This window comes from Brachionichthys hirsutus, chromosome 3, assembly GCF_040956055.1.
Source record: "Brachionichthys hirsutus isolate HB-005 chromosome 3, CSIRO-AGI_Bhir_v1, whole genome shotgun sequence".
In the NCBI taxonomy this organism is placed as follows: Eukaryota; Metazoa; Chordata; class Actinopteri; order Lophiiformes; family Brachionichthyidae; genus Brachionichthys; species Brachionichthys hirsutus.
The window spans coordinates 4315701-4328799 of record NC_090899.1 but is presented as its reverse complement, the minus strand read 5'-3'; the positions used below and the strand labels follow the sequence as shown (position 1 = coordinate 4328799).

At 48.7% G+C, this 13099-nt stretch overlaps 1 protein-coding gene across 1 annotated transcript in view; it reads left to right on the top strand.

The window, feature by feature from the left end:
• Positions 1–1230: 1230 nt before the first annotated feature.
• pou2f2b (POU class 2 homeobox 2b) overlaps positions 1231–13099 on the top strand; it is a 31799-nt gene continuing 19930 nt past the window's right edge. Inside the window, exon 1 of the mRNA XM_068758685.1 lies at positions 1231–1330. Within this exon, the coding sequence (XP_068614786.1) occupies positions 1231–1330 (100 nt within the window). The remainder of the gene's footprint in view (positions 1331–13099) is intronic.

The window sequence follows — 13099 nt, the reverse complement described above, 5'->3', positions numbered from 1 at the left end:
AAATCAATACAGGATACCTTTTGCAGCGGTAGTGAAAACGAGGGAGATGGGGGTGGGTTGGTGGGAGTAAGGAGGGAGGGGGGTGCGGGGGGGGGGGGGGGTGTGTGCGTGAGGAGTAGCCGGTCCTCTCGCCTCAATGTTGCGGCCAGCCCAGCGGCAGATCGCTAGAATCCTGGAGGGAGCCGGGTCGAATGAGCTGTTGGGGTTCCCAAATAAAAAACGGGGACAGACAGACAGACAGACAAAAAAAAAAGACAAACAGACGGATGGACGGAGATAGGCAAGTGTTCCGCTAAAACGGGAGACCACCGGATTCTAGACGCGTTCTTATTTCCGCTGGTTTGTGTTGTCGTGTTTTTTTTTTTTTTTTTAAACATTATTTATCTATCGATTGATTGCGTTTTAATTACTGCCTTGTGACACGGCGCGAGGGAGGAGCGTCAGGGCCGAAGCGTGCGCGCGCGCGTTGTGTTTCGCGTGTGCGTGGCGCCACTCTTTTTTTTTTATTCCTATTTTATTATTATTCCTATTATTATTATCTATTGACCCGTTCTGCCCGCGATCCGCTGCTCCGGGCGAGCGGATGAACGTCTTGCAGCCTCCATGCACAGAAGAGAGGAGCGGCAGCCCAGAGAGAGACCAAAGACAACAGACCCAACCAAAGAGCGCGCAACAGAAACAAGACTTTCTGTTTCTACCGCGGATACCAAAGCTACAAACCCGCCCGGTGGTGCTACCGGGAGGAAGCTCTGAGTGGCCGTTTTCTCATGCCTTTCATAGGAAAACGTTACCGGAGAGGGTGAAACACATCCGCTCATATGTTTACTCAAGGAGAACGCGTCAGCGGCGCAAAGGTAGAGAGGCACAGGTGCGCTGATTACAGTCAGGTGACGCAGAGCCTTTTATGTTCAAACTAACGCAACAGGTCTGATCTCCCGTCTGTCCGTCTGTGTGTCAGTCTGGACTCTGCGCTAACCGCTGCACCCAAGGGCCCATCCTGGACGCGCTCTATGCACATTGAAACCAAAAACTCCACACGCGTGTGAATAAGAAGTGCGCGCGGCTGTGGGAGAACGGTGTGAGCTCACCTTAAATATAAACCAAATACCCCCCCCTAAAAGAAGCTGTCTATACCAGAGAAGATACAGAAGCTCCTGAAGAGGACAGAGTTTATTATTACAGTTCTCCTCTCAGATTATTCGCGTCACCACGAGAACCCGGAGGAAGACCATGTTTGTTCCGTTGCCGGTGCCGTTCGTGTTTCAGAGAACGGCTCCTGACCTCAGCGCCTGGCGTCTCAAGGCCCCCCCGGCTCTGCGCTCCGGCTCCGGCTCCGGTAAGACGTCCTCCGTGTCGGTCAGAGCCGCCCCGCCTTGCTCGGTGCCGATGCACTTTGCAGCGGGGAGGAGAGCTGGCTGGCGCGCACACACACACACACACACACACACACACACACACACCTACACGCGCGCGCACCGCACACACTCCTTCGGCTCCTTTCGTAAGGCTTAAAAACGGAGTCCTTGCTTTTGATGCTTTTCCGAGCGCGTCGTGGATTCCCAGTGCGTAATATGTCCGTTGTTTTCTCCGTCCATTCTGTGGCACGACGCGCCACCGCTCCACTCGCGCGTGTTGGTTGATTCCCGCGCCGCCTATATGTGTTCGTTTCTCCGAGTATTTTTCCTCCCGTCTCCGTCTCCATCCTTCCCCTCTCCTCCGCTGCCTGCGCCTGAGCATCAGCCTCCGTCTCTCCCCAACTAGACTCTCGGCAGGCAGGGAATATTCATGGCAGCTTATCGATCCTGTGGAGATCGATTCCTGGGCCGGTGGAGGCAGGGAGAGGGGGAGAGAGAAGGAGAGAGGTGCGCCGAGTACCGACGCGTGAGAGGGGAGACACTCAACGCCGTGCGCGCGTTTCGATTAATACTGTTGCAAAATTGTGGCTTATTCTTTTCTTGAAGGCAATTAGCGTGAGGGTTTTTGCGCTTCGCACGTTCTCCTCTCATTCACTCTCCTGTGATTGCTTTTGCTCTGACGTTCTTGCCCTGTAAACACTGTTGGGAAGATACTTCCAGTAACTATACATCTGTCCCATGGCTGCACGGTGGAAAACGTAAGGGCAGAAGGCATGTGTGGAGTCAGGGAGGGGGGGGGGGGGGTGCCTGCTGGGGCGCCGTCTGCGTTTTATCTGCGCTGAAGCGGAATAGAAGCGCGCATGGTCGGAGCATCCAGACTGGCTTCACTGTGTCACCGTGACAAAGCTGCAGCTCAGTACAGCTTGGACGTTTTTCTGAGACGTGCAACAGCTGCCAAGCCCTGTTCACCCCCCACCCCCCCACTGCTTCTTAGATTGGAAGGACGCGCCGGCTCTAATGTGTTTACTGTCCTCCATGCATGCGCACAATGAAGGACTGCAGAGTTTAGTGGAACAACGAGGGTAAATACGATGTCGAGCCAACTGGCTTTTATCTGATGCCCTTCAGTGTTGAAGTTATTAATGCATAGATATTCAGCAACTTGCGTGTCTGGGCGTGATGGTGCGCAAATGTGACTGGCGTGCGCTTTGGATGGGCTCTTAAAGGGCCAGGCGCTCCCCTCCCCTTCCCTCCCAGCTCCCCTCTCATTTCCAGATCAGTTCGAGCCCATTTGGTTTCAGAGATGCCAGGATTCGCCCTTACCCCACATGCTCAGTCAACAGTGCACGGCGTGTGATAGCGAAAGAATATGTGATGGATGGGGAGGGAAAAGAAGTGTAGAGAGATGAGAGGGACCTGTTTCACACCATATCTCTAGAGATATGCACTCAGAAGAGAGGGGAGAGGGGTCGGAGGGAGGAAGAGGCACAGGAGCAGGGGGCCGGGGCGGGTGGGGGGGGTTTGTGCTCCACACCTTGAAAAATGGCGAATGTCAGAATGAGATTTTTTTTTAAAATGTGGAAAGGGAGAGCGGGAGGAAGAGAGAGAGAGAGAAGTCGGTGAGAGTAAGAGTAGATGACAGAGTGAAAAACGAGGAGGGAGAGTAAAAACCCGGTTTGAGCTTGAGAGGTGCGAGTAAACCGCAGATGAGCCATTACGCTGCGGTGTCCCGGGCCGGGGCCGGCATCTGGATGAGCAGGCGAACGGATGGGATTCGTACGCCGGCCGCTGGACGCCGTCGATGCTGGGATAACCGTGATTTACAATAGTATGCTGATTCAGCCCATTATAGCGCAGGAGAATGTTCTGTCCTTTTCAAAACTCAGAGTGTCAACAGAAGGTTTGCAGGGTCACTTTAGCATCGTGGGCCTGAAACGCATCGGCACTCTTTTGTTGTTGTTGTTGTGCATTAACACACAACAAAGACACACAAAGAAGTCACAGAATCGTAGACCCACAGAGGTGCAGAGGTGTCGTGGGTAAAAATGTGCTCTTGTTCGGACATTGCCTCCTCACAGCACCGATCTGCGCTCTCTCAACCCCGTCTGGAAGTTCACACGGAACATTTGAATACTCCACACGGAGGCTCTTTAAAGGAGCTGTAGAGCTCTTGACTCGGGCGCTCCGTTAACTCCCCTCTTTGGCTGGAGGGAGCGTCTCGATTCCTTTGAGTTAGAGCTCTATTCAGGGTCAGGGGTCGCAGCAGGAGTGTTTAACTGAACCTCGCCTCGATCTCTCTTTTCCCTTTTCTCTTTTCGTGTTACGACAAGCCTCAAGTGCTCATGCACGGCACCCTGAGCGCGCGCACACACACACAGGCACACCAGCGCGCAGTCATCAAACAAGATGGATCATCATATAGCATAAAGCAAACACGCTAGGCCGTTTTCCACCTGGATAGCGAGCCGCTCCAACAGATCCAGGTATTGTTCTATTTTTAATGGCATGGTGTCTGCGAAGGCGCGGGTCAGGGCCGCTGCCCTGCCAACGATGTGTGTGTGTGCGTGGAGCAAAGTGGTTTGTGAAGCCATCAGCATTAACTGGTGTATGAAAGTTTAATGGGACATAGAGGAGAAACCACAGGTTTCCCACACAGCACTGGGCTGGAAATGATATGATACGATAGGACATCAAGGAGACTGGAGGCTGCTTTTCCCTCGCTCCCCCCGGCTCCCCAACACAAACACCTAGATTCAGTTCATCTCAGCTATGCACCCTTTGACACGCACCATTAATCAGCATCTCTTACCATTCGCATCGAACTCACACACACACACACACACACACAGAGCTCAGATGTTCGACTGTCTACACTCCTGGTTCTGAATTTAAGACCAGAACAGTCATTTATGTTTCCTGTAACTTTTCCCGATCATACACACAGATCATTTTTATTTCAAGCAGTCTTGTCCAATAAAATGTCCTGGGTCTCTCATTTCTGGACGTGTGTCGGGCCCTGACACATGTCATCTATGGCTGGTGTGTATTTGCAGAAAGAGAGAGCGCACATATGTGTGTGTGTGTGTGTGCGTGCACAAACGTGAGCACACGTGCAAACTAATGTGTAGGTATGGATCGTTTTACAGAGGGGAGCGTGCAAGTGGCAGTGTTAACATGATTGCAAATGACAAAATGTCAACCTGGGTTTGTTAGCAACATAATGGGGAATCAATAGACACGAGAAAGATGTCAATACTACATGCTTTATTGCATTAAGCTACCTTGCTCCTTCTCTGTAGCCCTCTCTCTCTCCTCTTCTTCCCTCCCCCCCCCCCCACTCCCTCCTGCTCTCTGTCAAAATACAATTCTCTCTCCCTCCTCTCTTCTCCCTGTGGTAGTGGAATTAGATTGCCGTATATATGAACCAGCCACAGGGTTGTGAACGCAGCACGCTGATGCAGAATGCTTTAGGAGCTAATGGGTTTGGCTATTTAGGCTCACGCAGATACGCCCGGCACAGTTTCACCATGCGATGAGGCTCAGAGGAGATGCAGCAGTGACGTCGTTCCCTTACGTGATGAGGCAGCCTGCAAAAACCTACTTTAAGATCATTTTAAATTACATAAAGACAATAATAGGATAGTAATGATATCGTCTGGCATGCCAACAATAATAATTAGTATTTACGATGATCTTAAATCACACCGGAGCATTTGATCGCATGCATTTGTCATAATTTAAAGTGACAATTTTCTGTTTAAAGTCATACGTTTAAAAACTAAACCTGTTACATGGTTTTAGATGAACCCAAGCAAATCCAAATGTGTAAACCTAAAAGTCTGTGTTTGTGTCATAGCAATGTCTGTAATCCTATGAATTGTTTACCCTTTTTATGCATTTGCACACGTGTGCGTCAGTAGGCTGCATTTATATATAGCATCTGTGCGTTTATGTGTGTGTGTGTGTGTTTTAGTGGAAACTAATGTAGTATTAATGCTGAGCAGGTCCCACAGCTCATTAGCAACAGTGAGTGGTTTCTCCTGGGGAAGAGGGGGGGCACACATACACGCAGAGAACATCGTCATCAGCCATTAGCGTATTAATAACCGTGACCACACACAGACACACAAAGCGCCGTCACCACACAGTGACCTTTGCACGTATGTTTTTAAACACACACAGGCGCTACCAAGAGATCATGCTAATATCTTCTGAAGAACATGTTAAGTAGAATTCACATGAACATATGTTATTCTTGTGTTTGCTACGCACTACAGCATTGGACTTGTGCTCACACACACACACACACACCGAGCGGCACGTGCACAGACTCACACGCTGTAGAATAATTGTGTGCACTTGGGTTCTGTGTCCACTGAAATTACAGCCCAGCGTTATTCCTAATCAGAGGTTAGGTGAAAAGGCTACCTAATCAGACCCATCACCTGGAGCACATGCACAAAGAGGGGTGGATGGGGTGTGTGCGCCGGAGCAGTTAATCAACACATCAGCAGGAATAAACACACACAAAGCACCCGACTCCATTCTGGGTATTGATTTGAACCCCTCTCAGTGCTTCCCTCTCTCTCTCTCTCTTCCAATAACACACATAATGCACACACTGTGAACCGACTCGTACTTGACCTCCACACAGGGAACATTCTGTTACACCCTGACTGCGGACGCTCGGTCAGTGGCGGTCCGGCCGTGATGAGGGACGGCGTGGGCTTCGCCACATGCCGCCAATCAGCTGCATCAAACAAGACAGTCAAAACAAGCCCCAGGACTCCTGCGGGACCGTATCGAACGCTTGATTAGTTGATTGTAGATTTGTTTTTCCTCTCAAGATTGCCTGATTTATTGAAACCACAAGCACAAAGGAGCCTTTCCGTTCCCCTGGTCGGACTCATCGGACTGGACTATCTTATTTGCAGAGATGACCGCCGTCTTGTAAACGGACCGGCGACGCGTTCTCAGCAGTCGCTGCGATTGTTGATTGTCAAAGGCGGTCACCTCTGCCACCCTGCTCATGTGCCAGTACATTTAGATAATAAAAAAAGACCAATAAAATCCAGGGGTTTGATTGGGTTTCTCCCCTTAGCCCAGAGGAGCGTGCGACTCAATCAGGGGTCTTTCTCTCCATTTCATTTAGCTGATACGATTTATGGTAATGAAGGGGTCCTATTAACCTTTGGGGTTTCACTGCTGTCCTTCGGAGCGAGGATGAGACGGTGCTTATACCGGCCGGGTTTGTGGCCGAGGCAACGGACATGTCTGTTAGAAGCTATGCCACATCCTCTGGAGTGTTTCCACACACACACACACACACAAACACACACACACATACATCCACAATGGGGAATCTCCAAAAGCAGTGCAGTCCTTTGAGGGAGTTGAATGCATGTTTAATCTCCCTCTTCTTCTGCTCCTCTAGACATTTTCTCTCTCTCTTTACCCCCTCTATCCTTCCTGCACTCCATCCTTCTCTTGGCAGGAGCACTCTGTTCTGAAATTAATCTGTTGTACGCCACCACCTCTTCTCCCCCCCCATTACCTTGTGCAATCTCTTTCTCCTTCATTCTTTCTGTTGTAAGTGCGTAGTGCGTAAGTGTGTATTGCCAGGATATAAAAAATATTCAAGTGTTAGCTAAAGTTAATATTAGTTGATTTGCAACTCCAAAAAATTGTTTTTTTAAATAGATTTTTTCTTATTTTTAATTTTATTTGCCGAATCAGTACTTAAAGATTTTGACGCAACCCCATTTTCTCCCAATTGTTTTCCAGCTGGCTCTTATTTCTACCGGCATCCATCATTAACACCATTAATAACTGGTTTTCTCTAAATATTAAGGGGCAAAAAAGAAAGGGAGGTGGGCGACCCCTCCTCCTTCTGTACAAGGGCTGCTCCCCTCTGTCCCTTTGTTAGCTTGTAAAGGGGACGAGGGAGGAGGTTGGAGAGGAGGTGCTAAAGGAGTGACTTATGTGACCTCTCGCTCCCCTTTCTTTTGACGCTCTCATGTTCTGTCCATTTTGCCGTGCCCGTCCCACTCCCTCCCTCCTCTTTCATCCTCTTTTGTCCCAATTTGGCCAGCCTGGTTAAGTTACCACGGCTATTGTCCTCCTATGTCCTGTTCTTCCTCTCTGCCTTGATTCCTCTGTCCCTCACTCTTGCGGCATCTTTGGCAGCAGCAGCCCGGTTGCCAAAGTGTCTGTAGGACACATTAAGGCCCATAAAAAGCATAGTGCGGTCGCACTATTAACCACCAGTCAGAGGTAGTGTACAAAAGTGACTTTAAATGAGCCTGTGATTACCCTGGAACATGGAGACACACTGAAGTGGCCAAGAAAGTGTGAGACAAGGACAGAGCATCAAAGAGTGGCTCTTCAGTCTGTCTGAAGTCTCTTAAGGAAAATTGAACAGCAATGAATATTTGTTTCTCCCACAGCTAAGAAGTAAAAAGCCCACCTGAGTGGGAGAAGTGATGAAAAGTTGTAACTCAAATTTCCTGCCCCCCCCCCCCCCCACCCCCCTTCCTAATTGGCCACATACTGCCTTGAGTGACAAGTGTAATCATCAGTCAAATTATGATAGGAGATGGTGGAGGGGGGGAGATGGAGGAGGAGGAGGACAACAGAAGGTGGTGTTGGTGTGGGAATGGGGGGGGGGGGGGGGTCGTTGAAATGAAGTGCTTTGATCAGAGATAAAGTGGGGATGAACGGGCAAACAGCCTGAGCTACATGGGAAGCTGCTGTCCACGCACCTGCTGCTTCATGGATGGGCAGCATTAGCACCATTAGCATGTAGAACATCCCAGACAGTCTTTCTGACAACAACCTGCATTGATGATGCAACGTGAATAGCGTTGACCTTGGACCTTTCATTGCAATCTGAACGGCAGCAAACATTCCGATTACAATTGCAACACGGGCCAGAACAATGAAATCAGCAAGGTCCAGGTCCGCGTTATATCTGGATGCACGTTGTTAGCGAGAGCAGATGCTGCGTCTCCAGCCAGCTAACGAGGTTTACAGTAATTAGGAGTGCTGATGAAGCGCTTTGATTCTCCGGCTGTGGCGGCCCGCTCATTAGCGGCTAGCTAGCTAGTGCTGCAGCAGGCGCTGCAGTCACATCCTATTAGGCGGCTCAATGTACACTCTGAATTAGGAGCGGGAGATTAAGTGGAGATGAAAATTGTCTGTGCACACACACACAGATAGATCCACGCACGCGTGCGTGCACATGCATCCACACACACACACACACGCAGACGCGCATTAAGTCAGACTGTTTTGAAAAGCCCAGCAAATTCCATAAACCTTCGGTTATAATGAGGGTTAGCAGAAGAAAATTCCTTCCTTAGAACCAGCCAAGATACTAATTTGAACTCGTAGACAGAAATTCCCTGAAACCTACAGATGTGCCACGATTCAATGAAAAAGTCTTGTGTAAAAAAACAAACTACAAATGCAACAAAGAGGAGAGAAGTAGGATGGGCTTCATCACATTTAGTCTGTTCATGTCTGCAAGCACGCATTTCCCAGTGTAAAATATTTCTGTGCTCGTCCTGCAAACTAAAGACAAGAAAAAAGGCAATCCTGGAAATACCCAACGCCCTCTTTTCCCTTCAAGTCTCCTCGCCATTCGTCAATACTCCCTCCATGTTCCTGCTGTGTGATGGAGTGAATATTGAGGACGTGGCTACCGTGTTTAATGTTGGTTGATGAAGTCTCCCTTTGTCTGTCTGTGCTAACCTGTCGCAAACGGGCCGACGCTTATAGCAAAATCAATACACAGAGCAGAGGAGGGAGAGAGAGGGAGGGAGAGAGGCCTGGAGATGGAGGTAGATAAAAGAAAGAAGCGGGGGGAGGGGGGGGGGGTACATGGATGAATGCAATGAGAGGTGGAAACAGGATGGATCAGGAAATCTCATGACATAAAAGGGAAGCGGGTGAGATGGGAGGATATTTAAGTAGTTGGGTCGTGTGCTGCTGAAATGTCGCACTGAATGCCTAGTGTCGGTGTGGGTGTGTGTGTGCGTGTGCGTGCGTGCGTGCGTGCGTGTGTGTGTGTGTGTGTGTGTAAATCAGCACATTTATATGTATATGTTTGTCTTGCCTGTCCATGGCCTTGACATGGGGGCAGTTTTATCGCTTGTGGTGTGTGTTCATGTGATTGTTTAAGTGCCTGCTGAACGCTACAGCCCCGGTTGTGTGTGTCAAATGGTGTGTGTGTGTGTGCTATTTGTGCACGTGAAACCGTCTTTGGCTTCAGTGTGAAGAGAAGATGCGAGCGACAGAGGGATGACGACGAGGACGGCGAAGGAGAGAAGCAAAGGATGGAGAGAATGAGAGGTGTAGGGGGTGAGGACAAGAGGGGGGGGGGGGGGCAGTTGTGTGAGAGAGGCACAGCTGGGAAATGAGAAATGCAACCCCCTCCCCATATACCACCACCTTACACTCTTACGCCGCACACACACATATACACACAATCCCCATCTCTTTATCCTCCCCTCAGGAAAGAAGGGGTGGAGGTGGGGTGAAGGGAAGGGATAGGCAGGGGGGGGGGGGGGGGTAGGAAGAGATGGAGAAGGGGACAGATAGGGCCATTAAAATTCATGGACTTTTCTTTTTTTTTTTTCCTGCTGAAAATCAATAGTGTTTACTATGAATGAGTGGAACAGTGGACAACAGTGGGGCCAGAGGGACAGATAGAGAGGAGGAGGAGAGAGAGGCAAAGAGGAGGAGGGGTGACTTTATAGCGATAGGCAGAAGCACCAGAGGCCAAGGTTAAAGAGCAGCGGTGGCCGAGAGATAGACGCACTGTGTAAGTTAACTGTGTGCTAAAATACCAAATACTAAATACCAATTTATTCTTTCTCATCATAATAATATTAAAATGTTGCATTATTTAAATCCTAATATTTCCTCTTCTTACTGTCTACTGTCTAAATGTCTTCACTTTTCTAACTTTTCAGTGCTGGTTCCTCGCTTCAGCTTCCGCTACCTTTCAAAAACTGTGTGTTAATTGGCAGCCAGAAGCGGCACTGACACAGCCTCTCACAAACAAACAGCACACACACACACACACACACACACACACACACACGACACAGCCTCCCACGAACAAACAGCACACACACACACACACACACAGACCAGTTCACACTGTCGTTCAGCAACCCTGACCCTGTTTCCTGCTGCTGAAAGCCAATAAGTTTGTGATGGCTTACCAGCGTTTTGATTAAGCGCTGCCTGTTTGTCTCACCATTTGATCAAAGACGAAAAACATTGAGTTTTCTCCGGGTTTTCTCTTTTTTTTTTTCTTTCTGCTTTTGCAGCCGCCACGTTTCGCAGCAATCAAAAGCTTCTGTGAATTGCTGTGTCGCTTTTCGCTGGCAGAATCCTGTCAGTAAACAGAAGAGAGATCATTTATGCTGCGCGAATGTGCCTTTGAGATGCCAGAAAAGTTTGCTTTTGGGGATTTTCTGGTATTTCTCCGTCTTTGACCTGCTCTGTATCCCGTTCACCCCGTGCATCCTCTCCGCTTTGTGTTCCCGGTTTGACTGTGGTGGACTGTGGCTATCTCATCATGCACATCCACCCGTCATTTGGGCGTGTGATTGTGCATCTCTGCATTACTGTGCACGGTGGTGTCTGTGTGTGAACCGGTGATATGTATTCCGGCCGCTCATGCATTATGCAGAGCGCAGGTGAGAGCGTCTAAATGTGAACTGCTGGCATGCGGAGGGTTCAGGGCCCCATCTCGCCGAAGCGCTCTTCACGTAGCATCTCCATTTCAAATCAGCCTGTCAAAAGCCAACAGCGATGTTTTATTCAGCAACAGATATTGATCACAGCATATGCATCCCTACCAGATCTATACTGCATGCCAAATATAAGCCTTTCATCTGCATGTAATATTAAGAGTGCTGCAGGTGTTTATTATGTGCATAAACTCTACAACACCGACAATAAAAATATTTTTTGTTTTGTGCGGCTGAATTTATGTATTTCTTTATTATGCAGTAATTCTGATCGGGCAAGTTGAGAGCCGACTTGTTTACTCGAGGCCAAGGCCGGGCGGAGCGCATTCCATTCAGCGTCCGTGTGTTTGTGTTTGAGTGTGGACTCTGCGTCGTCTGCAGGGATACGGAGAGTTTACCGAAGTCACAATGCCACGGCGGTTCAGACCTGCAGGCGTTTGTTTGCGTGTGTGTGTGTTCATTACTCTGATATACTTCAAACACTCCAAGGGGTATTGTGTGCTAACGCCAATTTCTCAATCCACTTATACCCGAGCTTCTCGGCTTGGTGGCCGGGATGACCTCCGAGCACCCGCAGACACAAGCAACCGATAATTCAAAATACCAGCCTCTTTTTTTGTCCATCAACATGTTTTTACATCAGTAGTGTTCCACGAGTTAAACTGGAGACCCGAGGTCGCCGCCGCCTCTTCATCATGTGGCGTTCACCATCGGCGCCGCACTAAATCTCGCCTCTCCTAAATGACTGGAATGGATAGAGGTCACAGTATGGGAGGAGGAGGAGGAGGAGGAGGACAATGCAGGCTTCAGCTCCAACCTTTATGAGGGTTTGCTGAATGAGGACGGTAAACGCTGGCTTGTTACAGGGTGACACACACGCTGCGTTTTCTCCCACCATCTTGTTTCTCTCACCCTCACCCTCACCCTCGCTGAAGGGCAAACAGTGATGTCACACATGCATAACTCCACACCTGAAATCTGCTTCCCTTTCCCCCTTCCTGTCTGTCTCTGTCTTTGCTTCCTTCTCTTTTTGTTTTACTCTCATCCCGTATCAAATGATTCCCCCCCCCCCCCCTCCCTTTTAATTCCAACCTTAGTGGCTTTTTCCACACGTCCCAAACAACTTTCCCATCTTCTTTCAGCTGGAAAACAACAGATTTTTGTTCAGTTAGTTTCTGATTTGTGTTTTTATTTTATGGAACAGTGACGCTCATCTTTCCACTGGCTGTTAAGAGACAGACAGTTGAGCTGCTCTCTGTCCACAACTCTCTACATCTGCTCCATGCTTAAAAGGTCATTTGTCAAACCTGACATTTTCTGGCCTTACCAAAGGTTTCCTCAATATCAAGCGCCCCCCCCTTCAGAGTTTATGCTTTTTCAACTATTTGTTTGCTTTCCTCTAAACCTTTTTTAAACCTTTTGAATTCCTCTTCAATGTCAGACAATATCCGAGAGGAGGAGATGGAATTCAGTTGTCTAGTAATGTTGATTAACAGAAGAGGTCCTTTGCTTTGTGTGTGTGTGTCTTTACTCGGCACAGGTCATCACCCCCCCCTCCATGTCCCTTTTTTTCCAGCCATTCATTCCACCATTTTGGTTTTTACCCCGGACCAAAAGAGACCCCACAACAAGGCCTAGCTGGACTCCGTCTTCAGAATATCACTCATCTGTAATCCTTTCTTTCTCCTCCTCTTCCTCTCTGCACCTCCTGATAATTTATATAAGCTTCATTGATACTATCAAGTCTGGTATTTCCAAAGCATGCTGTGCAAGGTTGACATGAGTATAATAATAAATCACAGCGCACAAAACAAACGGTCTCTCCATGACCACAATGTACACGACAGAACACGCAATACAACTACGGTAAGAAGGAGAGAAAAACACGAATGAGTGCAACAAATCCCAATCAAATAAAAGCATTAAAAATATCATAAATCATAAAATATGTACGTACAGAGGGCCTAAAATCACGAACAG